This window comes from Euprymna scolopes, chromosome 41 (genome assembly GCF_053919585.1).
Source record: "Euprymna scolopes isolate OS-2025 chromosome 41, ASM5391958v1, whole genome shotgun sequence".
NCBI lineage: Eukaryota > Metazoa > Mollusca > Cephalopoda > Sepiida > Sepiolidae > Euprymna > Euprymna scolopes.
Window position 1 is genome coordinate 1923326 of NC_136522.1, and position 27821 is coordinate 1951146.

Genomic DNA, 27821 nt, shown 5'->3' on the forward strand with positions numbered 1-27821 from the left:
AAACACTTTTAATGCGTACACGTACTTATTTTCCCATATCACCCCAAAAATCCTATTTAGTGACATTACCTTACTTTCGTATCACCAAAGATACGAAACTTAAACTAAAAGTTATACATTACAACAAAAAGTCGTACAAATAAAGAACTTTAAACAATTAATTAATAAAAGTCTTCATTTTACGTTTTGATAATATATAATTACAATAAATGAAAATATCCAATAAATTCTATTTTTGTTATTTAAAATAATACGAAACTAAAGTTAATAATAATAAATTATAAAGTAAAATTACAATAAATACGAAACTAAAAAAAAAGAATTAAACATGAATAAATAATTTCAATATGATTAATAAACGTTTTACTTGTGCATTTGTTAATCAGTATAATTAATTATCATCCGAGAAAAATGTTTAATTCATGCTTTTTAGTTACTTTTATATAAATAAAATAAAATACGAAACTAACAAACTAAAAGCTGCTTCGCAAAAACAAAAAAGCGAAAAAGAAAGAAAATCCTTGAATTAATAATAAAGAAAATGGCGGACTGCGAAAAGCGAACATCACCAATGTCTGATTCTAGCTCACAAAGCACGGTTATTAGCAACTCGGAAACGAATTTATTAATCCAGGAACATCCAACAAAAGAAGAACCGAAGAAAGAGGAGAATAATGAATCCGGAGTCTACCCGGGAATTGGAGATTATTACCTCGTCATGCGACCGGACAATACTTGGCGTAAAAACAAAAACATTTTTTTAAACCTTAAGTCAAAACAAATCCTCAATTATTATTATTTTTTTCCAATTTAAATTAATAATAAAAAAATTAGTCAAAATAGAAAAAATATCCCTTTTTAAATATAATTTTAGTATTTTAAGTTTAAGTGTTTAGTTATGCGATTATTTTTGTAAATGTGTTCATGTAAAAAAAAAAAAATGTTTAAAATTTTATAACATTTCTTTTAGTCTTTGTTAAAATAAAAATAATTTCTTTTATATGACAGAAGCGTGTGCAAAAATGAATCTTTAGATGTACACAAATAAACAACAATACTTACTGGCGGGCATTTTTGCAGTATAGATAACGAAACGAAAAAAAGTGGTCATAAGAAATAAACGTTACCAAAGGCAACATAAGTTACTACTCTTTAATTTAGCTGAATAAGTTTACGGTGTTTAAACTTATTTTAAAGCGTTTATTTACTTTGTAACACAAGTAATGTCGAGTCAAGAAAAAAATGTTCGACGTGAGTAGTCGGTCATCTTTCCAGTCTCGATAATCGATTAAAACTCGAAAATGTAACAAAATACTGATATAGACTCACCCAATATGCCATTGTGACATGAAAAATATAGTGTAAAGCACGTTGGGGCGTTGGGGCGTTTTGTTTAATGTTCGATTTTTGAGCGATTAGTTAGATTCCCAGATGACCGTTTGAAAGCACTGGCACTGCCACTACTTGTGTTTCGCAGTAAATAAACACCTTAAAATAAGTTAATACACTAATAAACTTATCAAAGCAGGTAGAAAAATAACTTATCTTGCCTATAGTAACATTTATTTGTTGTATATTTGTTTTTTAACCAATTTTTTATTTTGTTGTTTATACTGAAAAATGCGCTTATTTTCTAACCATAAGTACCACACAACATGCGATCATGGGTTTATATTATTATATTCGAAAAAGTTGTCAAAAAATATATATAACAAATAAATGTTATCAAAGGCAAGATAAGTTACTTTTTTACCAAACTGGATATATTTTTTGTGTTTTTATTCAATGTGATATGTTTATTCAGCTCGAAAAACATGCAGTGTTTACCGATGTTTTAGAAAATTGAAACTGGCGCCCGACTCTCTCTTTAACACGGTAAATTTGGGAAAAGGTATTATAAATAATAAACTAGACAAAATACTATTAAAAAACTACCGAATATATGTCAACTTATATCACGGTAACATATATTGAGCGAATTTCTATCAGTATTTTATCTAATTTATTATTTATATCACCGTTTCCCGAACTTACCGTGTTAAAGAGAGAGTTGGGCGCCATTTTGAATTTACCAATACATCGATAAACACTGTATGCTTTTCGAGCCGAATAAACATATTACATTGAATAAAAACACGAAAAATATATCCAGTTTGGTAGAAAAGTAACTTATCTTGCCTTTGATAACATTTATTTGTTATATATTTGTTTTTTTTGATAACTTTTTCGAATCTATGTGTACAGTAATACAAACCCGCGATCATCTATATATAAATAAGAGATGTATGTGTAAAAAATATTTAACCAATAAACTCTTAAATTACTGGTCGCAGTTTGCTAGGTGAAGCAAGCCGTCGTTTATGCTGCCGCACACGCGTAGCGTAAACGGAAGCTATAAAATGGCGGAAAGTAGTTCGTGGGTTCAGGGGTTTATACTATGCAAACGGTAAATTTGCCCCCTCCCGGTTTGGGTATCAGATTCGTTGTCAGCGACCTCGATTACCTCTAAAAAACCAAATTAGAGTGGTCGGTGTTCTGTTGTTACGTATCTGAATATTTACTGGAAATTGTTATACGCCAAGCAAAGCACTAAGCAGTGGCGTAGGGTATGGCAGGCATGGCCTGTGCCATGGGCGCCACTCTGACATGGGTGCAAAAATTGCTTGACAAAAATTAAAATTAGTAGTTAGGTATATCTAAGGTATAAATTATTAAGAAGGGGCGCACATTCAAACTTTGCCATGGGCGCCATTTTACATAGGTATGCCACTGACGCCAAGGAAAGGTTATAACGAGTAAAATCTTTGTTTGGATGAATAACGCGTACAGAAATATGTCGGCAAGTTGAAGAATCTTGCACCCCTCTCTATTTTTTTATTTATTTATTTTTTAAAAAATATTTTCGTCTTTGTACTAGTGCACTTATTGATCTGTGCTGAAATAATAACGTTATTATTTAAAAAGCCATTCTTAACATGAGGAGGGTGTTTTATAACTATTCTATACTTTAACCTTACAATTGAATAAAAAAACATAATAAAACCTTAAGGTGCTAATGCACTTACTGATTTGCGCTATTTTTTTAAATCGTATTTCCAAGTTAAGAATAGCTTTTCAAGTGAATTAGCACCTTCGTCATTTTTTCATTTTTTTTCAGTGCATTATCGAATGCACACTACTCTACCAGATTATTAAAAAAAAAATGAAAACGTCAATATTTAAATATGGTGAAAGTGCACTGGGGGACCACCACCCGAAGATTTACCTTTAAGAAGTTGCTTTTTTATATTCAACTGTTTATAGGTGTATTCGGACCTGCTGCAAACTACTATTACAGTTTATTTTGTCGCTGACAAGAATTATTTACACAAGTAACACATTCAGCACTAGCCCGTGGTTACTAGTAGTTATGTTTGTTTGGCTGCCATTTTTTAAAAACGTTCATATACACGACAGTGAAGTGAGTAAGCATGCGCAGAAAATTGCAGTTATTGTAGCAGACCCCCCCCCCCCAACCTCATGTTAAGAACGGCTTCCTGAATAGACTCCCCCTAACCTCCCCATGTTAAGAACGGCTGTAGACACCCCCAACCTCCCCATGTTAAAAACAGTTGTCGGAATAGACACCCCCAACCTCCCCATGTTAAAAACGGCTGTCAGAATAGACACCCCAACCTCCCCATGTTAAGAACCGCTTCCGAAATACACACTTCTAACCTCCCCATGTTAAGAACGGCAAATTTTACCAAAAAAAGAAAAAAAATCCTTTTTCTTTTTTTTTTTTTTCCCCCCGCTTGTTTAGAAAAAAATCTATATACACCATAACCCTTTTTTTTTTCCTTGTTAAAAAAAAAAGATGGCGGCCATTGCAAAAAGCTATTATAGAAAGCATTGGACTTTTACGGTGTTACTATTATATGTTATTCTTGTTAGTGAGAATTTAAACTGTGATATTTGTTTGCAGCAGACCCAAACACATCTGTAAACAGTTGAATACGAAAAAAAAAAATCAACTTCTTAAAGGTAAATCTTCGGGTGGTCCCCCAGTGCACTTTCACCTTTTTTATATGCAAAGGAGTCACAACTTATCAAGGCCTGGAGTCCACTCGAGGATAAGGTTTAATGAGAGTATGGTAACCAATGTGACAATATCGTTATAATTGTTAGTAGTGGAAATTTGGTAAATTGGATTTCTTAAGAGGATGACTCATCAAGAATTTGTTTACGTTGGACTTGAAGACGACCATATTGTAATGGGCTGCAAAGCAGAGAAACTAAAGAGTTCCACAGGCGTGCAGTTCTAAGAGAGAAACTTTGTTCATGGAATTCACGTCAAGGTTTATACACAGATAAAAAGCGGGGAAAATTATTGATAATGGTTTCAGCTAATTATATATATTTTTTTTTTACAAAAGAGTCGCCACTTATCAAGGCCCGGCAGCCACTCAAGGATAAGGGTTAATGGGTATACATTAGTCAATGTGATTATAGCGTAGTAAACATAAGTAGTGTGAATTTTGTAAATTGATTTACTCAGTGGGGGCGGTTCATCAAGAACTTGTTTACGTTGGACTTGACAATCAGATTTTAGTCAGCTGGAAAGCAGGCAATCGGAAGAGTTCCACAGGCGTGCAGTTCTAAGAAAGAAGCTTTGTTCATGGAATCTACATTTAGGTTTAGGCACAGATAAAGAGTGTGGGAAACTATTGATAGAGGTTTTGGCTAGACGAGTGTTTTTCATGAAAGTTTGACGAGGGGGGACCATATATTGAAGCTCAGGCGAGCACTTGTCATGAAAATAATGATAAAGCAGAGACAGGCTCGCAACATCTCTTCTGTGTGAAAGAGGTTGCAGGAAAGAGAAAATGGCATTCCCCACTAGGCTACGACGTTTATTTTGAACTCTGTCAAGGCATGGTAAGCTGCTTCTAGTAGCTCTTGCCCAGATGTGGCTTATATTTTTTGTTTTATTAAATGTATAATAGATTTTAACACAGCATAAATATGTCTAACATTTCTATTTTCCCCACTCTTTATCTGTGCCAAAACCAAAACGTAGATTTCATGAACAAAACTTCTTTCTTAGAAGTGCACACCTGTGGAACTCTTTTCCGTTTGCCTTCTTTCCACCTGACTACAACTTGGATGTCTTCAAGTCTAACATAAACAAATTCCTGATGAACCGCCCCCTTAAGTAATGCCACTTTATCAAATCTCCATTACTAACGATTACTACGATACTATTCCATTGATTACTGTACACGCAATAACCCTTATCCCCGAGTGGCTTTCGGGCCTTGATAAATGGTGACTACCATGTAAATAAAACAAAAACAGTACTCTATCATTGGCCGTAATTTGTAATCCATATATATATATATATATATATATATATATGTTTTATTAAATGTATAATAGATTTTAACATAGCATAAATGGGTCTGACATTTCTATTCTCTTTACCCCCCCCCACACACACACACACCTCGCATGCCTATAAAACGACAAATTATTTCAACTAGAGAACCATAGCACATAACGACAGTTAGCTTGTAAAAAAAATTTGCAAACGCAGGATTGTAATTTCATGCTAAGACAGTCCTTAATACTTTGCATTTGAAGACGGCCGTATTTACATTTATTTACGTACGTGGTTGAATTTGCGATATTATTATTATTATTTTTTTTATTGATGCAAATATTAATATCTTTATTTCAGTTTGTAATTCACACACACACACATATATATATATATATATATTTTTTTTTTATTAAATGTATAATAGATTTTAACATTGCATAAATACGTCTAACATTTCTATTTATTTTCAGTTAATGAGAGGAGAATCTATCACCATACTTTCCCCATAACATGTCAGTTGGACTTATACAGTACTTATTTTAGAACCACTCAATATTTTCGTGAATTTAACCATTTTTAAGTATTTTAGCCTTTGTAGATTTGTGTTAAAAAGCGAAATTAAAAAAGAAAAAAAAAAAAGCTAAACTATTTAAAAAAAAAAAAGGCTAAATTTGCGAAATTTGAGCTAAAAACATCGAGTTGTTCTAAAATAGGTGATCAATTTACAAGAACGTTGCATTAGAAACTGATTACCCCCTACAAATATTCAAATATTGACTTTTAAAATTTTTTTTTTTTTTTTTCATAATCTGGTAAACTAGTGTCCATTCGATAATCTGCTGAAAAAAATTGAAAGAAAAATAATTAAAAAAAAAAAAAAAAAAAAATAGAGTTAGGGGCAAGATTCTTCATGTCCGCCATTACTTTTACACCGTTTTAGTTAATGTAAGTCCCAGTGATTCTTTACAGGGTAATTTCCAAAAATTTCGGTCATAAGGAACGTGAAAAAAAAAAAATCTGTTTATTCATTAAAAATAGTTTTATGGTGTTTTCACTTATTACTAAATAAGGAATCATTTCTATTAAGAGTCCAGTTGGTATTAGTATGCATCTAATATTGAGAAAAAACACGCTTGAAAAATGTCAACATTATATGAATGAAGTCCAAGCAAAACAAAATGGCCACCGAATTTGAACTGATGTCCTGTTTATCTGACAACGAGACTCGAATTTTAACTCTAAATGATTCCTCGTTTAATAATAAAAATAAATATTTAACAAAAATAACATAGAACTACTTCTAATGCTTAACTATTTTTTTTTTTTTTTTCTTGCGTTTTTTATTTATGGCCGTGATCTTTATTCATTACTTTTTTTCGGTGAAATTGATAACCCACAAAAAATAAATAAAAACATGTTTGTTTTCACTAAAATTGTAAATATAACTTTTCTACAGCCTAACAAGTTTGCATAACATTTTTATGTTTTAAACGGGGATTATTACTATTTATTTGCCTCCCCCACAGGGACAAAATGAGACACAAGGTCATTTTTAATGTGGCGACTATCCAACTGCCCCTAAAAAAGCGTCACTCTGGATTAGAACAAAAATTGAAAATTTTCTTAGTCTAGAAGGATTTCTTCCTCACTGACTAAAGACAGAATTAACTAAGTGTAGCATTAGAACAGATACTACACTTTTAAAATAATTTAAAAAAATACCAGGTTGAAAAGAAAGTTCTTGCGGTTTTAACTTTTAAATTCAGGCTTGGTCATTTGCATATCTTTGTGAAGTTGCTGCTGCCAGCATCAGCAGCTCTGTTACATTTGCATCCCTTACAAAAATTAAAAATCAAAATATGATGCTACTAAATCTTATGTCTAGAATTCTTATTCCAATTTCAATCAAAATTCATTAGATGAATTTGATGCTAGAAAATGTCTAAAAAATTTTAGGAGTCTTAAGAAGAAATTGAAATTTCAGAACTCTTATGTCAGTGGTTTCTAATGACTATGGATCAAATTTAATGCAAATCTGAAATATTTGAATTTCCAGTTGACCCTCCGAAGAATGAGTAAATTTTTATAAATCTTAGATATATTATTCAACCAGGGCAAAGTCGATAAAGAATATACCAGCTCTTCTTTATATAATAGTTTCCTCAAGGAAATGCTCTGTCAGTACATAACAGCACTGAAAAAAAAAAAACCTTCTCTGACGAAACCTAGTTTGGTTGACCCCCCCCCCACACACACAAGAGAATGAGTAAAATTTTGTAAAGTTTAAATATTCAAAGCTGATAAACTTTGTGGCTCTTTGTTGAGTAGGTTTTTACTTTAAGCTGGACATACAAACACACATACACACAAAAAACTGATATATAGAAGAATAAGATGATTTGCTAAGTTTTGTTTGTTATAATTTTATTCTAATCTTTGTTTCTTTTTCCATCTTCCCAATTCAGATGCGGCTGAGATTATTCAAACGCGAACTAATGAAATTGCTGGTCGACATGAATATTATGTGCATTACGAAGGATGTGAGTTGTCAATTTTTTTCTTTTTTTTCTTTTTTTTTTTTTTTTTAAATATTTTTCTCAGAATTTTTAAGATGAAGATTCAATATTTGAACTATTATTCTCATTTTTTTTTTTTTTTTCATTTGTTCACCACAAACGTGGTATATAGCCACTGCTAAAGCATAAGTGATATGGGCCACATTTTGGGGTGGGCTTACTTGCGTGGGGAATGGAGCAGCAAGATGTTGTTTACATGACAGTACATCATGGAAACAATGAGTTGGGATGGAATTCCAAATGCAAGCGGTCCGAGGTAAAAAGCTATTATAGTTTTTATATTTGCAATGTTTCAGCTGATGTAGCCTCCAACTTTCGTCAAGTAAATTTTTCTCAGAATCTGTGGACTCCTATGAAATTTTAAACTGTTATGTCTTTAAATGACCAAAAAGAAATACCAGGTAAAGAATGATTTTTATTTTTAACAAGGGAGTCGTCACTTATCAAGGCTGAACGTAACTCGAGGATAAGGGTTAATGAATGTAAGATGGTAGTGTAATAATTGTTAATGGTATAAGTTGGGTAGAATTTCATTATTTATGGGGATGGCTCAATAAGAACTTGTTTACATTGAACTTGAAGACTACGATATTGTAGTTGGCTGGGAAGCAAGTCAACGAAACAGAGTTCGACAGGCGGGCAGTTCCAAAAAAGAAGCTTTGTTCATGGAATCTGATTTTAGATTTAGGCACATATTTTTTTTTTTTATATGGTGGTCAACACTTATCAAGGCCCGAAAGCCACTCGGCGATAAGGGTTATTGCGTGTACAGTAATCAATCGGATAGTATCGTAGTAATTATTAGTATTGGAGATTTGATAAAGTGTCTTCCTTAAGGGGGCAGTTCATCAGGAATTTGTTTATGTTGGACTTGAAGACATCCAAGTTGTCGTCAGGTGGGAAACAGGCAAATGGAAGAGAGTTAGTGGGAAAAATTGTTCATAGTGGTTGTAGTGAGTCGAGTATTTTTTTGTGAAATTCCAGCAAGGGGTGGGGCTATAGACTGGAGCTCAGACGAACATTTGCCATGAAAATAACGATAAAGCAGAGACATGCTCGCAATATCTCTTCTGTGGAAAAGAGTTTGCAGAAGAAAAAAGGGCATCACCTACTAGATTTCAAAGCCGGTTTTGAACTTTGTCAAGGTAGGATAGGGTGCTCGGAGCAGTTCCAGTATGGCAATAGTATTCATTTTAGGACATACTTGACTTATATACATATATAGGATTGCATCGGCAGTGAGATACCTACTGGAGCGATAGAATGATCCAACCATTTTACCAGCGATCTTGGCAAAAGATTTGATGTATGTGTTCCATTTCAGATCAGGAAACTTTCAAGGCAATTAACAAGAAATCATATGAACAGTAAGTACAGAAATAATGGGTTGTCAGAGGTTGCTTGATCACTTTGCACTTCTGTTGGTTGTTCAAGATCACGTGTGGTTTTGAGGAGCCAGAACACTAGGATAAGCACACTTTGACCCACAAAAAATGCTTGAGCAACCCCGTCGGCATTCTTCGATAAGGGCATCTTGAGTAATTAGTAATAAACTAATTTGTTCTTAGAGAGAAGGTAAAGCTTGGGAAGGCTGACTCCTAAAGATTAAACAAAACCATACTCCAATCCGGCAATAACAGTCACTGTTAGACTGTTCTCTTTTTTTTTTTTTTTTTTTTTTTTTTATGGAAATCACTCCAGACGAATCATGAAGCCATTGGATGTAAATAGCTAACAAGAACGAAAGGTGATTATTGCAAAAAGAGGAGACTGGATTCCTATTGACGATAATCTTGAAAAGCCAAGGATCAAGGACGTATTCTCAACTCCTACAAAGAACATATATTCAGGTTGTGCAAGAGGGATATTAAAATTCAACTGCTGTAAGGGAGATAACTCGGGATCCTAGATAGTTCTTTATAGTTGACAAGTTATCTTCCTTTCATCGTTTCTTCTGTCGTTGTTGAATTTCGAAATTTGAAAATGAAGAAATAAAACTGAAAATGGTGCTAATCGTAGACTGAATCTTTGTTTTCACTAATAGTTATACTCTGACCGATCAGCCAAACCATCTGTCACCATGATCATTTACAAGCACTTATTTTCATTTAGCTAATTATAAACTCTTAAATAAGAAAATATTAAACTACTTATATATTATTCCTTAATTGGAATTCATTTTTGAGATGAGCATTATATATATTAATTTATTTTTATTTCGGACTATTATTCTCATCTTTATTAGTTGTTTTTCATCTTTTATTGGTTGTTGTTTTTTCACAACGTTTCGGCCAACTATTCCTCTGGCCTTCGTCAGGTGGTAACCGCGACGGATCAGAACCTCGAATCTCCTAACTGCATTCTCAGCAATCACTGCCATCCGTAGTTGTCGTCTCACCACGTTTTGGCCAAGTAAACCTCTGGCACGCTGGCAATAGTTGGTCGAAACGTTGTGAAAAACAACAACCAATAAAGATGAAAACAACAACTAATAAAGATGAAAACAACAACCAATAAAGATGAAAACAACTAATAAAGATAAGAATAATAGTCCGAAATAAAAATAAATTAATATTAAACTACTTGTTGTGAAGTTTTGAGATGAGGGCTGATTGTTTGGAGTAGTTGTTTTGATCGTACTATTGTTCTCATCTTGAAGGCTACATCGACCGAAACACTCAAATAACACTCAAGATGAGACCAATGGTTCAATCAATACAAGTAATAATACAAATAAACTAATTGTTTGTTTTAAAACTTTAAATGTTGTTTGTCGACATGATAGCGAATGTGCATAATCACTTTTTTTTTTTTACTCACATTCAACCCAACAAGGCAATATCGCCACTTGGACTAACTTGGAGCATTGTGTCAGGAATCACTAAACATAAAAACTGTAATACTTGACTTTGACACAGAAAACAACATAATGCAGAGGTGTAACAGATCGACACAGACTGAAGCAAATGAAAACATTTAACGATGGAATAACCAAAAGTCACAGGGAGCAAAATCTGGATGATAGGGAGGATGGAGAACTGTCTTGATGCCCATCTTGCTCTCATGACGTCTTTTCTTTCTGATTCTCTCTCAGCATTCTTGGGACAAACTTTGTGCAAATCTTCCGCATCTTCAATTCCTTGTGAATAATTGTGTGTACAGTTTCCTCACTGACATCAAACTGTGCACTTATTGTCTCTATAGACACACAATGGTCCTTATTCATAAAATTCTTTATTTGGCCAATCAACTCTTGTTTTCTGTCTTCCTTACTCCTCCCACACCTCTCATCATACCTCACAGACTCTCTGCCTTCCTTAAATCTTTTATGTCACTCAAAAACTTATGCTTGATTCGTGCAAGATGGTCCAAAAGCAGTCTGGGGGATTCTATATGTTTCTGTGGCATTTTACACAAATTTAAAACAGAATTTTATTGCATATTGTTCTTCTAAAGTGTCCTTATGTCCAGATTAGTTTTGAAATTCAACAGCTGTGATGACAATCAGGCTTTAGTAGAGTGTATTCCAATTCCTCCTGTAGCTGTTAATTTGAACCTGAAATCATAAAATTGGTCAGTCATCTCATAAGATGTATAGGAATAACATACTCCATTTCAAGAGTCTCAACAGTTTTAAATGCTTGTACAAAAAGTCTGGAAACTTATTTAAGACACCTTGTACCAGCTTACTCTGCAGCAATTAGATAACAATAGTTTTGAATCAAAACACCTTCGTCGTAAGCTGTCCCTCTTGTCATACCAAGAGGAGACAACTTCAATACTTTGAACAATTTTTTTTTTTTTCTACTTTTTTTTTTTAATCATTTTTCTGCATCTTTTTTTATTTATTTTGTTTATTTTCAAACCAGTCAATCGACGTTTGGATGAGTGGGTAAATGTTGACCGATTTGATCTGCAGACAAAACTCGAAGACCAGCAGAGCAAAGTCAAAGACCTTTCACTGACTCTGACAGACCTGAGTGATGGAACCGACAGGAAAATTACGCGCAACCAGAAACGAAAACATGACGAAATCAACCATGTTCAAAAAGTAAGTGACGTTTGTCAAATCTTAAATGAGAAATGACAATAGGCCCTGAACAAATGGTGACAAATTATTGTATTATTTTGTCAAAATGAATTTTCTCAAGGGTTTAAAAGAGTAATAGTGACGGGTTTTTGTCTAACATGGTGTGTGTGTGTGTGGGGGGGGGTAGTCTTTGATTATCACAGTTTGTCCATTTTATGTATTAACTGGTGGGGGTGCCTTGCTGGTTGTAAAATATGCTTAAATATATTCATGCAGATTTCGTATTAATACAAAGCCAATTCTCTATTGAATATTATATTGTACCTAATATATAGTACTGATTTCAAAAATAAAAAAAAGATAACTTTGCTGTCATCAGTTAGAATTGAAACCAAAACATTTAGCGCTCCAGCCATGTTCCCTACTGTTTGAGCTAATCCAACAAACAGATAAGAAAGTTGTAAAATTAAACAACTTTTAGTTTTGATTAGTTTGTACAAAAGTAATAGAAATGTTTTGGCAAATTGAAATGAACATTTTGCGTTCCAACTTGCTGACATATTTCTGTATGCATTATTCATCCATCCAAACAAAGATTTTACTCGTTATAAACCATTCTTGGTGTTTGATTACTATTTCATGCTAATTTCAGTGTTATGCGATCAGTAGTTTAAGAGTTTATCGGTTAAATATTTGTGCACACACACATACATCCATCTACCTTTTTATTTAGGCCCTGGATATGATCTTAAACTATATCCGATAGTGAGGCCCCAGCTTGGGGGCTTTGGGGAGTGTGGAGGCACCCTTTAATTGCCATTGCTCCCAGGTCCACTCTGACCCGGAGTGGTAGTACCTGTTAGGGTCCCAACTATGGGTTAAATAGAAACAGACTTGAAAAAACAAATATATTCTATTAAAAAATTGTTCTTCAAAATCTTTGGATTCGGCATTAAATAACCTGAAAAGGGTTGATATGCCGTAAAACAACCAACCAACCTTTTTATGTAGATTTGGTAAGAAATCCTGACCTGTTTCTCAAGGAATCAAAAGTAAAGCCTCCTTTTTTTTTTTCAACTCAAAAAATTGGCAAACTATGAAGACAGGAATGGTACTATTAAAACAAGTGACCTTTTGTGTTGCAGAATTTATTTTTCTCCATTTTCAATGCACTTTTGCCAGAAATTCAATAACGTATCTGTATTTCTAATGAGCATCCATGACCGGGGAGTGATTTCTTAGTCTCACACTGTCAATATCTGCGACAGAGAGATGAAATTTTCAGACTATAAATGCATAAGTTCAATCATCATAACAACTTAATTTGCAACTCTCTCTGATCAATTCAAGCAGAATAAAAAAAAAATTAGACATATTTTCTGGAATGTCTCTTGTATTTAAAGGATAGTATGTGCGTCTAGAGAGGAATGGGTTGAGAGAGAGAAGAGGGGAAAGATTGATGAAAGTTTTCATAAAAATATGTTACACTTGTTAATCTCTATTTTTTTAATGGCTCTGGGCAATGCCAGGTAATCTTGTTATTAAATAGATAATTTATTTAACGTCAATGAAATGTCCAAACACTTGTATCTCTCTCTTTTTATATATATAGTCCTCCACATATAGTACTGTATCGCTGTATCACAGCTCATCAATGCGGTTAGACAGGCAACTACCTCAAGCCAGGATCGAAACCCGACTGCCCGTGTGACAGTCAAGGCTTTGAACCATTACGCTAAATTGGCAGCTGCTGTGCGTGTAGTGAATTAACAATGTTTTGACATCGTCCGAATACCTAAGCTCGATTTGTTTACACAAAGAGCATCGCTTAATACACTATAAACTTCATAAATATAAATATATATATATATATATATAAATAAATATAAAAATATAACACGGAAATTACATAATTGTCGATGCAATAATTTATTTCAACCTTATGGTATTTTCAAGCATCTAAACCAGACAATTACATTTTTGATACTCAAAAATGTAATTGTCTGGTTTAGATGCTTGAAAATACCATAAGGTTGAAATAAATTATTGCATCGACAATTATGTAATTTCCGTGTTATATTTTTATATTTTTGCTCTGTTTACCACATTGAGCTCTCATACCCGGATTTCCTCTGGAATTATTCCATTATAACACTATATATATATATATATATATATATATATATATATATATATATATATCTATGAAGTTGAATTTTTTTTTCTTGCTCTGACATTGATATTAAAAGCCTATTTTTTCTATTTAAATATCAAAAAGAAACTTAATATACTCAGTCATAGATATGTAAGTGACTACATGAAGGTTCACTAATTTGCATATTCCTTTGAAAATGAGTGTTAATAATTTTTTCATTTTTATTTATGGTTTCTTATTAGATGATTCGTTTAATTTCACTGTTGAATTCTATTTATGCATAGTTTCTACATTCTGCATAATTGAATTTAAAATGAAAACGTTTTAGCACATTGAAATATTTTTATAAGTGACCTTGTTGATGTGTATGTGTGTGATTGCAAAAACTCTATCAAACTCCTCTCTGAATATTTGTTCTGCAGAGTTGAAATTTGATGATATAGGGTGTGATACAATAAATCGTGAATCCGTTACTTGGTTTGTTGTGAAGACGTTTTTTTGAGTTGTTACGTCCTGAGAACGGCAGACAGCTCCCCGTGTCCTAACCACAGTGAAATAAATTGGCATATCTCCTTACCTCAAAGGGTTGATATGACGTCGACTATAATCGGCTGGCAGATCTGATCGTTGCGTCTTCGTTGCGTTGTTATGAGCAGCATTTCCATCATTGGCATTTTTTATGACAGGGATCGCTTCTCTGAAAATTGAACACTTTGCAAAATATTGAACAAGACATATTTTATAAAAATATAGATTTATTTTAACACTGAAGGAGCATATTTAGTTAAGACCTGTTGAGACCTCACGTGTGCTGCCAATGGCGTTCGCAGCCAAAACTGCTATACATCTGCCTTCAATCGAGTCCAAGCTTTGACGGTTTAAAGCAATACAATTCTTTTCTTTTTGCGAGAGAGAGAGACACATGCATAGAATTTGACACAAGCTCAAAATAGAACATTATAGCAACATCGTCAGCATAAACATCATCATCAGCAGCAGCGCCATTATCATGTTCACCACATCATCATCACCATCAATCTTGACTCACACAATCTCACTCTATTCTCCATAACACCATGTCACTCTTCGTAGATGCCTTCTGGGTGCCGTATTCTCGTTGCCACAAGAACATCACTGACAATTTCATCCTTAGCCTTCAAGCAGTGACCAGCAAATCTGGCTCTTCTATCTTGGATCAATGGTGAGATCTGACAGAAGTGTCTGTGGAGTTGCTCCTTTGCCTCCAAGAGATATTGAGGACATCTCTTAGCATTCTCATATCTCTAATCAATTTTTAAAAGTCCAAGTGCTACCAGAAATAATCTAATGACAAGTAACATTTCATTTTTTTTTCTTTTTTTAAAGAGTCACCACTTATCAAGGCCCAAAGGCCACTCGAGGATAAAAGTTAATGAATGAAAAGATGGTAGTATAGTAATCGTTAATAGTGTAAGTTGGATAGAATTTTATAATTTAAGGGAATGACTCAATTGACTTCTTGGTTTCTTTTACCTTGCCGAATCTCACCCAAACTTTGCTGATTTTTTATGCATTAAATTTCTGAATTGCAACTTTACTGTCATAAGTAAACCAATTTTTATTTAGTTTTTGCAAAAAAATATCCTTCATTTGGGAGAATTTGCTCTTTTTCATTTGTTTTAACAAAAAGATTGTTTTGCAATTTTCCATTTTTTTTTTTTCTTTTTTGTGACGACAGTTGCATTTCTGTTTAATTGTATCGTCACAAAATTGCAAAGTCATCAACAGAGTCAGGTGTTTTTTCTACTGGGTGACTAGCCACCCTCCTCACGTGTTTAATCATCAATAAGTCAACATGCTTTATGTTGTTTTTATTTTTGTTGTCTTATTCAGACGTATGCTGAAATGGATCCAACTACGGCCGCCCTAGAAAAGGAACACGAAGCGGTTTGTAACTTTTATTTTTTCTTCATCTTTTTTGCCTTCAAATTTTGTGTGTTCTTTGTCTTTGTTTTCTTTTTTTCTTTATTTCTTTTCCTTTATCTCTTTTTCTTTTCGTTCCTTGTTTCCATTTCTCCCTTGTTTCCATTTCTCCCTTGTTTCCATCTCTCCCCTGTTTCCATTTCTCCCTTGTTTCCATTTCTCCCTTGTTTCCATTTCTCCCTTGTTTCCATTTCTCCCTTGTTTCCATCTCTCCCCTGTTTCCATTTCTCCCCCTGTTTCCATTTCTCCCCCTGTTTCAATTTCTCCCCCTGTTTCCATTTCTCCCCCTGTTTCCATTTCTCCCCCTGTTTCCATTTCTCCCCCTGTTTCCTTTTCTCCCCCTGTTTCCTTTTCTCCCCCGTTTCCTTTTCTCCCCCGTTTCCTTTTCTCCCCCCGTTTCCTTTTCTCCCCCCGTTTCCTTTTCTCCCCCCGTTTCCTTTTCTCCCCCCGTTTCCTTTTCTCCCCCCGTTTCCTTTTCTCCCCCCGTTTCCTTTTCTCCCCCCGTTTCCTTTTCTCCCCCCGTTTCCTTTTCTCCCCCGTTTCCTTTTCTCCCCCGTTTCCTTTTCTCCCCCCCGTTTCCTTTTCTCCCCCCCGTTTCCTTTTCTCCCCCCGTTTCCTTTTCTCCCCCCCGTTTCCTTTTCTCCCCCCGTTTCCTTTTCTCCCCCCGTTTCCTTTTCTCCCCCCGTTTCCTTTTCTCCCCCCGTTTCCTTTTCTCCCCCCGTTTCCTTTTCTCCCCCCGTTTCCTTTTCTCCCCCCGTTTCCTTTTCTCCCCCCGTTTCCTTTTCTCCCCCCGTTTCCTTTTCTCCCCCGTTTCCTTTTCTCCCCCCGTTTCCTTTTCTCCCCCCGTTTCCTTTTCTCCCCCCGTTTCCTTTTCTCCCCCCGTTTCCTTTTCTCCCCCCGTTTCCTTTTCTCCCCCGTTTCCTTTTCTCCCCCCCGTTTCCTTTTCTCCCCCCGTTTCCTTTTCTCCCCCCGTTTCCTTTTCTCCCCCCGTTTCCTTTTCTCCCCCCGTTTCCTTTTCTCCCCCCGTTTCCTTTTCTCCCCCCGTTTCCTTTTCTCCCCCGTTTCCTTGTCTTTTCTTTTTCTTCCTTTCTTCTTTTTCTTCCTTTCTTCTTTTTTTTCCTTTCTTCTTTTTCTTCCCCTTTTCCGTTTTCTTTTTTTTCCTTTGTATATTTCTTCCGTTTGTCTTTTTTCTTTTTACCAAAAAAAACCCCATCACTTTTATCATATATTTTTGATCCTTCATTTTCTAATTTAAAATATCAAAAGTTAACTGGAAACAAGGGAGATAAGTCAGTTTTGTTATACGTAATAGAAGAAACCGATAAAACTGCTTTATTCAATAAATTTTATTTTTTCTTGTAATTATTTTTCTATTGAATCTTTTTTCCAAAATGTTACTAATTTCAACAACATAATTATGTGATAGTATTTGGACTTAAAATGCATTTTTTCATAATCAATTCTTATAAGCAGCAATTTTTGCCTGACAGTCAGTCTGTCACATGTGAAATAGTATTTCTGTTATCTGAGTTCACTTATGGTGTAAATAGCTGAACACGCTGATGGAATAGTACATGGGATGATACATTCTTTGGACTACGCTTGAGTGTTATTTTCACAACATTTTGGTCGATGTAACCTCTGACCTTCCTCAGATGTATGTTGTCGAACTTGGAAATCCGAACAGAATTTCAAACGGAAACGTTTATGTAATCCATGGGGATACCATGCTTTTTTTCTGCATGCCATAACCAGGCAGAAGTCGCAAGTAATTTGTAATTATATTTTTGAGTTTTGCCTGCACTGACTAAGGATTGAACCTTCAACCTCCAGAAAAGCATAACTTACAACTAAATTTTACCAAGTACTCTATCCACTGAGCAGACAGAATCTATTTTTGTCTTTAGATTTTAAAATTTTGCTATTTATATACTTTATTTATTTCTACATTTTATTACCATACATAATGAAGAGATGAAAAAGGAACGAACCAAATTATATATTCATCAATGTTTCGTTTTTATTTCAAGACTTCCTCAGGATGATTAAATTGAAGAAAATTAAATAAATTGATGAATATATAACTTGGTCTGTTGCTTTTTTCATCTCTCCATCTCGTCAGGATATTATTTCCTTTATTCTCATCATATATATATATATATGTGATTGTGCGTGATTTTACACTTTCCACGTCTTTGTTTTTTTTTTTTTCTGCAGATCACAAAAGTAAAATACATCGATAAAATCCAGATTGGAAAATATGAAATTGACGCATGGTATTTTTCGCCTTATCCTGAAGAGTACGGAAAACAACCGAAACTTTGGATTTGTGAATATTGTCTGAAATATATGCGGCTGGAAAAAACGTATCGTTACCACCAGGTGAGGAAAAAAAAAAAAAAAAAGTTTCTTCTTAGGACAATTAATCTGAATCGGAACTGAATGAAAACCAGAAATTTTTTTTGCCTAATTTCCGATTCCAAAAACGATTCTTTTATAAAGGAGAATGTTTACAATGTCAAATAATTTAAAAAAAAAAAAAAAGCTGAAAAACAATCATATAAAAATCAAACACATTTGAATCGATTGCTACCCAAGGGAAACAACTCTACTTAACTCCGACATTTGTCACAATGAATTACTTACCTTAGATCTTAATTACAAAAAAAAAAAAAAAAGATAATATGCTCATGCATGTGTGCATAAAAAAAAATTACTGTATATTTCGGCGTATAATGCGACCGTCAGATAAAGCGAGGTATAAAATTGGAGCAAATTTTCATAAATTTATCAAATATCGGTTGTATAAGATGAGTGCTGAATCACGAAACCATGTTTTTTTAGCCTGGGCTAGAGATTGCAACACCCGATATCTTATGAAATATTGGTTTTTAAAGATGATTTTTTAACTTTAAGGGTCGTCTTATACGCCGAAATATACAGTAATTCTAATTGCACCTAAGTTGAACTCATAATATTACAGAGCGTTTCAGAAATCTTGGACAAATTTTAAGACTTTATATCTTCTGAACTATACATGTTAAATGAAATTGACATGATTTGCAAACTAAATTTATCAAGTTCAATTTTAATATTGATGACTAGTGGGGATGCGCCGAGCTATACTCAATCTAAAATACGCTTAAACATGATATTTTAATTTGTCCCGATTTCGTATGTATTTATTATAGATGCATGATTTTAAAAGTAAAAAAAAAAGTATTTGGATGTTGTCAGCTAGAATCAAAACCGAAAGCAAAACTGTAGCATTCAAAGCTGGTGACGTTACCGCTTTACCAATGTGACACGCACATGAACTGATTAAAAGTAAACTAATATGAACGTACAAAATATATAACGATTTTTTTCAATTTTAATCTCTTAAAAACTATTTTACCGGCTAAAGACCTATAAAAGAATCATCTATAAAAAATCCTAGCACTGCGATTTATAATTTCGGAAGAGATAATTTGAAAATATGGAGACAGACAGTGAGTTTTAGAAATTAGATTATATATATCGGCATGCTTTTTATATCCTTAATAGTTTTTGAGATATTTGATGTCCAAATGTGTTTATGACTTGTGGAACACCCTGTATAATAAGTCGTATTTCTGTCTGTTTTTTTTTGTTCACAATTTAATCCTGTACAAAAGGTGCACTGTTACACAAATTAATTTTAATACTGAAAACAGAATTTTATATACTTGATTTCTGTATATATACGATTTATTCCAACGAAATCTACATTCAAATAGTTATCTAATTTGCATATTACATTAAAGAAAATCTTTTTTTAATAATTATCTCTGTGTTATTAATTGTTCTAATACAGGGGTTCTCAACCGAGGTCCACATGGACCCTAGGGGTCCATGGAATATTTCTGAGGGTTCACAAGCAAAACATAACAAAATAGGGGTCCGCAATGATATTTTGGTGGCCCATGAAGAAAACCAACTCGAATAGTTTTTATTATTAAAAATTTAATTTCTACTGTAATTTTTTTTTTTTTTTCAATCATTCAAGTTATTTTAACTATAATATTTCTATTTTCCAGGTTTACCCCCATTAAATTAGTTTTCATTTAAAAATAAGCTTAATTATATTTCTTTGATTAATAAAACCTCAAAATTTATATTAGTGAAAAATAGATTGTCTTATGACCAATAGTAATGAAGGGGTCCACCAAGATAAAAAGAAGGGAAAAGGGGTCCATGAGTGAAAAAAAGGTTGAGAACCACTGGTCTAATAGAATTGTTTTAACTGCTCTATTTAGGAATATTATATGTAGTTGATTTATTTAATTTATTTTTTTATTTAATTTAATGTATTTTCAATTATTAATTACTGACATCACTGTGTTTAAAAACAGAAGTTTATTTAAGCTATGAGAGTTATTTCCCCTTTGAACTATGAGAGTTATTTTTACTATGAGAGTAATTTTTATAGAGGTAGATGACTATGTTTTATGTTTCGATAAATTCAAACTGTGGTCTAATTTCAGAAAATAGGTAGAAGTTTGGAGATGATGCGTATCTGAAATAGTGTGTGACTAAAACCTCCGACCAGCAATATGTTTTACCTTGGCAACGCCAGGTATATACTTAGTAATAATATAATTATTATTGATAAGTGTTTGGACAATATCTAACAATAATAAACTAAATGTTGACCTGCATTTCAAAAAAAAATTTTAGAACTCTGCAAACCTGCTCTACTAATATTTCTAACTTCTGTCATCAACACGCTTCTACTGAGTGATTGCATATATTTTTTCTTTTTCTTTCTGAAGATGAGGTATACTTTGAAAATTTTATGTAATCTCACTTTTGGGTTACTTTATTTTTTTTTTTCTACAAGGTAGTCACCACTTATAAAGGCCCAGAGGCCACTCGGGGATAAAGGTTGTGTGTACAGTACGTTAGTGTTGGAGATTTGATAAAGTGTCTTACTTGAGGAGGCGGTTCATCAGGAACCTGTTTACATTGGACTTGAAGACATCCAGGTTGTAGTCAGGTGGGAAACAGGCAACCGGAACAGAGTTCCACAGGCGTGCACTTCTAAGAAAGAAGCTTTGTTCATGGAATCCACATTTTGATTTTGGCACAGATAAGGAGTAGGAAAAAATTTTTGACAGTGGTTTCAGCTAGGCGAGTGTTTATCATGAAAGATTTGGCGAGGAGGGACCAGAGATTGGAGTTCAGACGAGCACCTGCCATGGTAGTAATGATAAAACAAAGACAAAGACAGTCTTGCAACGTCTCTCCTGTGGGAAAGAGGTTGCAGGGAAGAGAAAAAGGCATCACCCATTAGGCCATGAAGCCTATTTTGTACTCTGTCAAGGCAGGATAGGCTGTTTTTAGCAGCTCCTGCCCAGATGTGGCAGCAGTACTCCATCCTTGGACGTACTTGGCTTTTATACAGATAGAGAATTGCATTAGGGGTGAGATAACTTCTGGAGCGGTAGAAGGATCCTACCATTTTTCCAGCGACCTTGGCAACTGACTTGATGTATGTGTTCCATTTCAGGTCAGGAGTAAAGGTCAAGCCCAGAAGCTTATCAAAACATGGAGCTTCCCTTAGACGAGAGCCACCCATTTCAATTGATACCAGATGGGGATCAGAGCATTGATGATGTAAAGATAGGAGCTTGGTTTTAGATGCATTAAAAGTAAGCAGCCACCTCCTCCCCCACTGTACTACGTGCTCAAGATTAGAGGAGAGAGAATCAGAGAGAACTTTGTCATTTACGGCCTTTGATGTGTTGCCATAGATGGTCGTGTCAACAAATGATTTAAGTATGTGTTTTGGAAGATCATTGATGTATATCAGGAAGAGAGTTGGGCCTAGGATGGACCCCTGAGGGACTCCAGCATTAATATTTAGGGCCTCTGATTTCTGCCCATCAACCACTACTCTTATGAGCCTATCGGAGAGAAATGATTTAATGATCGAGAAAACATTTCCAGTTATACCGTAGCTGGAAATCTTGTGAAGTAGTCCGTTATGCCATACCTTATCAACGGTCCTGGATATGACCTAAAACTATATCCGATGGTGAGGCTCCAGCTTGCGGGCTTTGGGGAGTGTGGAGCCACCCTTTAATGGCCATTGCTCCCAGGTCCACTCTGACGCGGAGTGGTAGTACCTTTTAGGGTCCCAACTATAAGTTAAATAGAATCTGACTTAAAAAACAAATATGCCCCATTAAAAATTGTTCCTCAAAATAACTAGATTCGGCATTAAATAACCTGAAAAAGGTTGATATGCTGTAAAACGAAAACAACCAAACCATACCTTATCGAAGGCCTTTGATATGTCAAGAGCAATTGCTCTAGAGAGGAAGCCTTTTCCAAGAGATTCGCTAATCCTATGAGATATAACAGTTAGCACATCTGCTGTAGATCTGGGAGAATGGAAACCATATTGCATGTCACTAAGAAGATTATTTCTGCTGAGGTGGTTGACTACTTTTCTATTTAATATAGATTCCAGCAGCTAACTCATGACACACAGGAGTCTTATTGGTCTGTACTGAGAGGGAGATGACTTATCAACTGAATTCTTAAATACAGGGCATACTGATGAGGGTTTTCCAGAGAGTTGGGAAGCACTTCTCCTGGCGATAGAGAGCAAATATAAATGCAGTGGTGTAAGCAAGTGCAACCCGGAAGCACATATAAGGTAAATTAGGGTCTTCTCTGGAGATATCCCTACCACATGGAAAGCCATTTTTAATGTAGGCACATATTCCATGTCCAGAAATTTAAAACAGAATCAGTAATTGTATTGGAATCAGAAATTAAAAACAGAATCAGTAATTGTATCGGAATCAGAAATTTAAAACAGAATCAGTAATTGTATTGGAATCAGAAATTTAAAACAGAATCAGTAATTGTATCGGAATCAGAAATTTAAAACAGAATCAGTAATTGTATTGGAATCAGAAATTTAAAACAGAATCAGTAATTGTATCGGAATCAGAAATTTAAAACAGAATCAGTAATTGTATCGGAATCAGAAATTTAAAACAGAATCAGTAATTGTATCGGAATCAGAAATTTAAAACAGAATCAGTAATTGTATATTCCATGTCCATGACGATCTTGTGGGTCAAATTTAGATGTTAAGTTAGAGTATCCTTTAATTATGAATTTGTCAAGGGAAGTGGTCGGCCTAATGCCAGTTTCACTTAGGAAGAATATGTCTGGTTTTGTCTCCTGTAATTGGGTTTCAACCTCTGGAAGGTTGGAATGTAGACCCCTGATGTTGGAGGAGGAGACATGGTAGTAGGGGTCTACTTGAAGGATGGGGTTCTAGGTTTACACGTGTTATTTTTCTGGAGGTATTTCATGTTGAGGATTGGGATTTGTAGAACCTTTTTTAAAGCAGTTTTTAAGTCCTTTTATTATAGCAGTTTTTAAGTCATTTTTATAGCAGTTTTTAATAGTCATTTTTATAGCAGTTTTTAATAGTCATTTTTATAGCAGTTTTTAATAGTCATTTTTATAGCAGTTTTTAATAGTCATTTTTATAGCAGTTTTTAATAGTCATTTTTATAGCAGTTTTTAATAGTCATTTTTATAGCAGTTTTTAATAGTCATTTTTATAGCAGTTTTTAATAGTCATTTTTATAGCAGTTTTTAATAGTCATTTTTATAGCAGTTTTTAACAGACATTTTTATAGCAGTTTTTAATAGTCATTTTTTATAGCCGTTTTTAGTAGTCATTTTTTATAGCCGTTTTTAGAAGTCATTTTTTATAGACGTGTTTAGTAGTCATTTTTTATAGCCGTTTTTAGTAGTCATTTTTTATAGCCGTGTTTAGTAGTCATTTTTTATAGCCGTTTTTAGTAGTCATTTTTTATAGCCGTTTTTAGTAGTCATTTTTTATAGCCGTTTTTAGTAGTCATTTTTTATAGCCGTTTTTAATATGAATTTTATTTTACTCCTCACTTAAAAAAAATGGAATTTCTCTTCAGGAGGGAGTTCCTTGATAGAACGTGTGCTTAAACACAGTGTTATCCAGGGTAAAGAACTTCTCTTTTAGGGAGGGACGTGACTTGGTGTAAGCATTGCTCTGGAAGTCTCCTTAATTTTATAAATTTTATAAGTGCTCAATATTCTAGATAGAGCCATAATCCAAAATGCTCAATTTATGTAAAAATGTCACTGAAAAACATATCCCCAGTAAAAACAGTACAGGTAAAACTGACGTGAGTCACAAAATAATAAAAAAAGTTACATAGAATAAGATTAATAATTATAGTACTGTTTCCACTCTGAGGTTTGGCAGACCTGAATTGCTATAAACGTATAGAAACCAATCATATATAAATCTTATAATGAAAATAACTTTGTTGTGCTTTTCATTTCAGAGCCAGTGTACTTGGCGATATCCTCCCGGTCGAGAGATATATCGAAAAGGAACAATATCTGTGTTTGAAGTCGATGGAAAAGATAGTAAGGTCAGTGAGGTATTTTTTTGCCTATTTGCAATGCATGTTTCCAAAGATTTTTTTTTTACTTAAAACATGTTTCCAAAGATTTTTTTTTTACTTAAAACATGTTTCCAAAGTTTTTTTTTTACTTAAAACATGTTTCCAAAGTTTTTTAATACTTAAAACATGTTTCCAAAGTTTTTTTATTACTTAAAACATGTTTCCAAAGCTTTTTATTACTTAAAACATGTTTCCGAAGTTTGTTATTACTTAAAACATGTTTCCAAAGTTTTTTATTTTTTTACTTAAAACATGTTTCCAAAGTTTTATATTACTTAAAACATGTTTCCAAAGTTTTTTTATTACTTAAAACATGTTTCCAAAGTTTTTTTATTACTTAAAACATGTTTCCAAAGTTTTTTTTATTACTTAAAACATGTTTCCAAAGTTTTTTTATTACTTAAAACATGTTTCCAAAGTTTTTTTATTACTTAAAACATGTTTCCAAAGTTTTTTTTATTACTTAAAGCATGTTTCCAAAGTTTTTTTTTACTTAAAACATGTTCCCAAAGTTTTATATTACTTAAAACATGTTTCCAAAGTTTGTTATTACTTTAAACATGTTTCCAAAGTTTGTTATTACTTAAAACATGTTTCCAAAGTTTGTTATTACTTAAAACATGTTTCCAAAGTTTGTTATTACTTTAAACATGTTTCCAAAGTTTGTTATTACTTAAAACATGTTTCCAAAGTTTGTTATTACTTAAAACATGTTTCCAAAGTTTGTTATTACTTAAAACATGTTTCCAAAGTTTGTTATTACTTAAAACATGTTTCCAAAGTTTGTTTTTTACTTAAAACATGTTTCCAAAGTTTGTTTTTTACTTAAAACATGTTTCCAAAGTTTGTTTTTTACTTAAAACATGTTTCCAAAGTTTGTTTTTTACTTAAAACATGTTTCCAAAGTTTGTTTTTTACTTAAAACATGTTTCCAAAGTTTGTTTTTTACTTAAAACATGTTTCCAAAGTTTGTTTTTTACTTAAAACATGTTTCCAAAGTTTGCTTTTTACTTAAAACATGTTTCCAAAGTTTGTTTTTTACTTAAAACATGTTTCCAAAGTTTGTTTTTTACTTAAAACATGTTTCCAAAGTTTGTTTTTTACTTAAAACATGTTTCCAAAGTTTGTTTTTTACTTAAAACATGATGATCAGGATGGACACGTTGTTGTCTAAGAATGACTTCCTGTAGGTTTTTATTGAAAGTTGTATCAGCCTGTGAGATTTCACAAGGTTCTTTGGATACACCCGTTTCAAATGAGGCTTCTGTTTCTAAAGATGGAGTCTCTGATAAGTTATTAGTATCAGGTGCTACATTTTGTGGTTTTGAGGCAAGTTGACGCAGCGACACTTTTTCCTCCCTCCTAGTTGGAAGTCTAACACGGTCATGTTGAGGGTTGCATTCTAGCAATTCAACTTTGTCGGCGAAAGGTTCATACTTAGATGACTGTACGTTATGTTTCATCAGAACCAGACCTGGATTCAAAAACCAACTGAGAAGAGAGATACCAGATGTTGATTTACGATTATACTGGAATATTCGCTCTTGACATGTAGCGTTAATGGCAGTACACAATAACGAACAAATTGAATGCAAGGCATCGCGCAAAACTGATTCCCAATGAGAAATCGGCAGTCTTTGTAACTTCAATGCCATCAATATAATTTTCCATATCGTGGCATTTAGCCGTTCTATCTGGCCATTTCTCTAAAGGTTATAGGCGGTTGTGCGGCTCGTTTCTATTCCCTTTTTATGCAAAAATCTGTTCTGTTAAAAGGAATAATGGACCTTTGCCAGAGTGAATAAAGGAAGGCATGCCAAACAGCGAAAATAGTTGACAGAAACAATTTATGACTGTGAGAACATATCTTGACAAGGAAAGGCAAAGTGGAAGTGTGAATATTTGTCGATAATTGGTAATAGATATTTGTTTCGACTGTTAGATGGTCGGGGGAACTTTAAAGTCAACACCTAAGCGTTCAAATTGCTGTGTCGCTTTGACAAGCTTACAACCAGCTGTTGTGATTTAGCATCTTGTGGTGGAAGTATGGAAGTGTTCAGCAACTGGTTTTACAGCTCCAAATGACACTTCATACCCTAAGAAGGTGACTCTCTCAATTGGCATAATGCTCTTGTTCTCATTGAAACTTATGCTATACTTCCTGGCAACAGGTCCTGGATATGACCTTAAACTATATCCAGTGGTGAGGCCCCAGCTGGCGTGCTTTGGGGAGTGTGGAGCCACCCTTTAATTGCCATTGCTATCAGGTCCACTCTGACCCAGAGTGGTAGTACCTGGTAGGGTCCCAACTATGGGTTAAATAGAAACCGACTTGAAAAAAAAAAAAAAAAAAAATTCTATTAAAAAAACTTTTCTTCAAAATAACTGGATTCGGCATTAAATAACCCGAAAAGGGTTTATATGCCGTAAAACAAAAACAACCGACCAACCAATCCTGGCAACATCTAAGAAACGATTAAGGTTTTCATCATGTTCCATCATATTATGGCCGCATTTAGTGATGTTAGCAATGTACGCGAAAGTATCGGCAACCTTCTTGCATTTTATTAGATTGTCTGATGATCGTTGGAAACATGATACACCGTTTGTTACACCAAATGGAATATGGCAGAATTGATATAAATTTCCACAGGCTTCGAAAACTGAATTTTTTGTATTGATATGCATTCTGCAAGTCCAGAGTATTAAAAACGGAATAGCACGCAAATTTTTTTTTTTGACTAATTCATCAATTCTTGGTAAAGGATAAGCATCAAGGTAAGTGAATCGGTTGATGGTCTGACTATAGTCAATAACAAAACGCTTCCTGTGTCAGTCGTTAGTGATTACTAGAACTTGTGCTCGCCAGGGATAATACTTTTTAGAAGGTCATGAATTTCAGATTGTATAAACTGTTGCTGGATCAGTGTCTTCTGGATTTTGTAGCAATAGTCTTGCAGCCAAGCGATAAATGTTTGAATAGTATTGGAGAAACAAGACCGGATGCCATTACGGTGCGTACAGGGAGGGGATCTTTGTGACCCACAAAGGGTATTTCTACCTTGAGTGTAGTTTGAAAAAGTTGTGACCAAGTAAGACGTCTGAGCAAGGAGAAAAAAGGACTGAAAGTGTGAAGCACGGGTAGGTAAACCCGTTATATGCTAATGTGTCGCATAGCAGTAGCCTAATGTACTGCTGGTACGGCTGTGAACACCATTGATATCTTCCTGTGAGG

General features: G+C 33.9%; 1 protein-coding gene across 1 annotated transcript in view; it reads left to right on the top strand.

Annotated features, from left to right (window-relative positions):
* Positions 1-475: 475 nt before the first annotated feature.
* The window catches only part of LOC145266300 (histone acetyltransferase KAT8-like), a 47876-nt gene continuing 20530 nt past the window's right edge, over positions 476-27821 (top strand). The window contains exons 1-6 of the mRNA XM_080121849.1: positions 476-740; positions 7828-7902; positions 11808-11989; positions 15996-16049; positions 18303-18467; positions 24464-24553. Of these exons, the coding sequence (XP_079977975.1) occupies positions 542-740; positions 7828-7902; positions 11808-11989; positions 15996-16049; positions 18303-18467; positions 24464-24553 (765 nt within the window). The 5' untranslated portion in view covers positions 476-541. The remainder of the gene's footprint in view (positions 741-7827; positions 7903-11807; positions 11990-15995; positions 16050-18302; positions 18468-24463; positions 24554-27821) is intronic.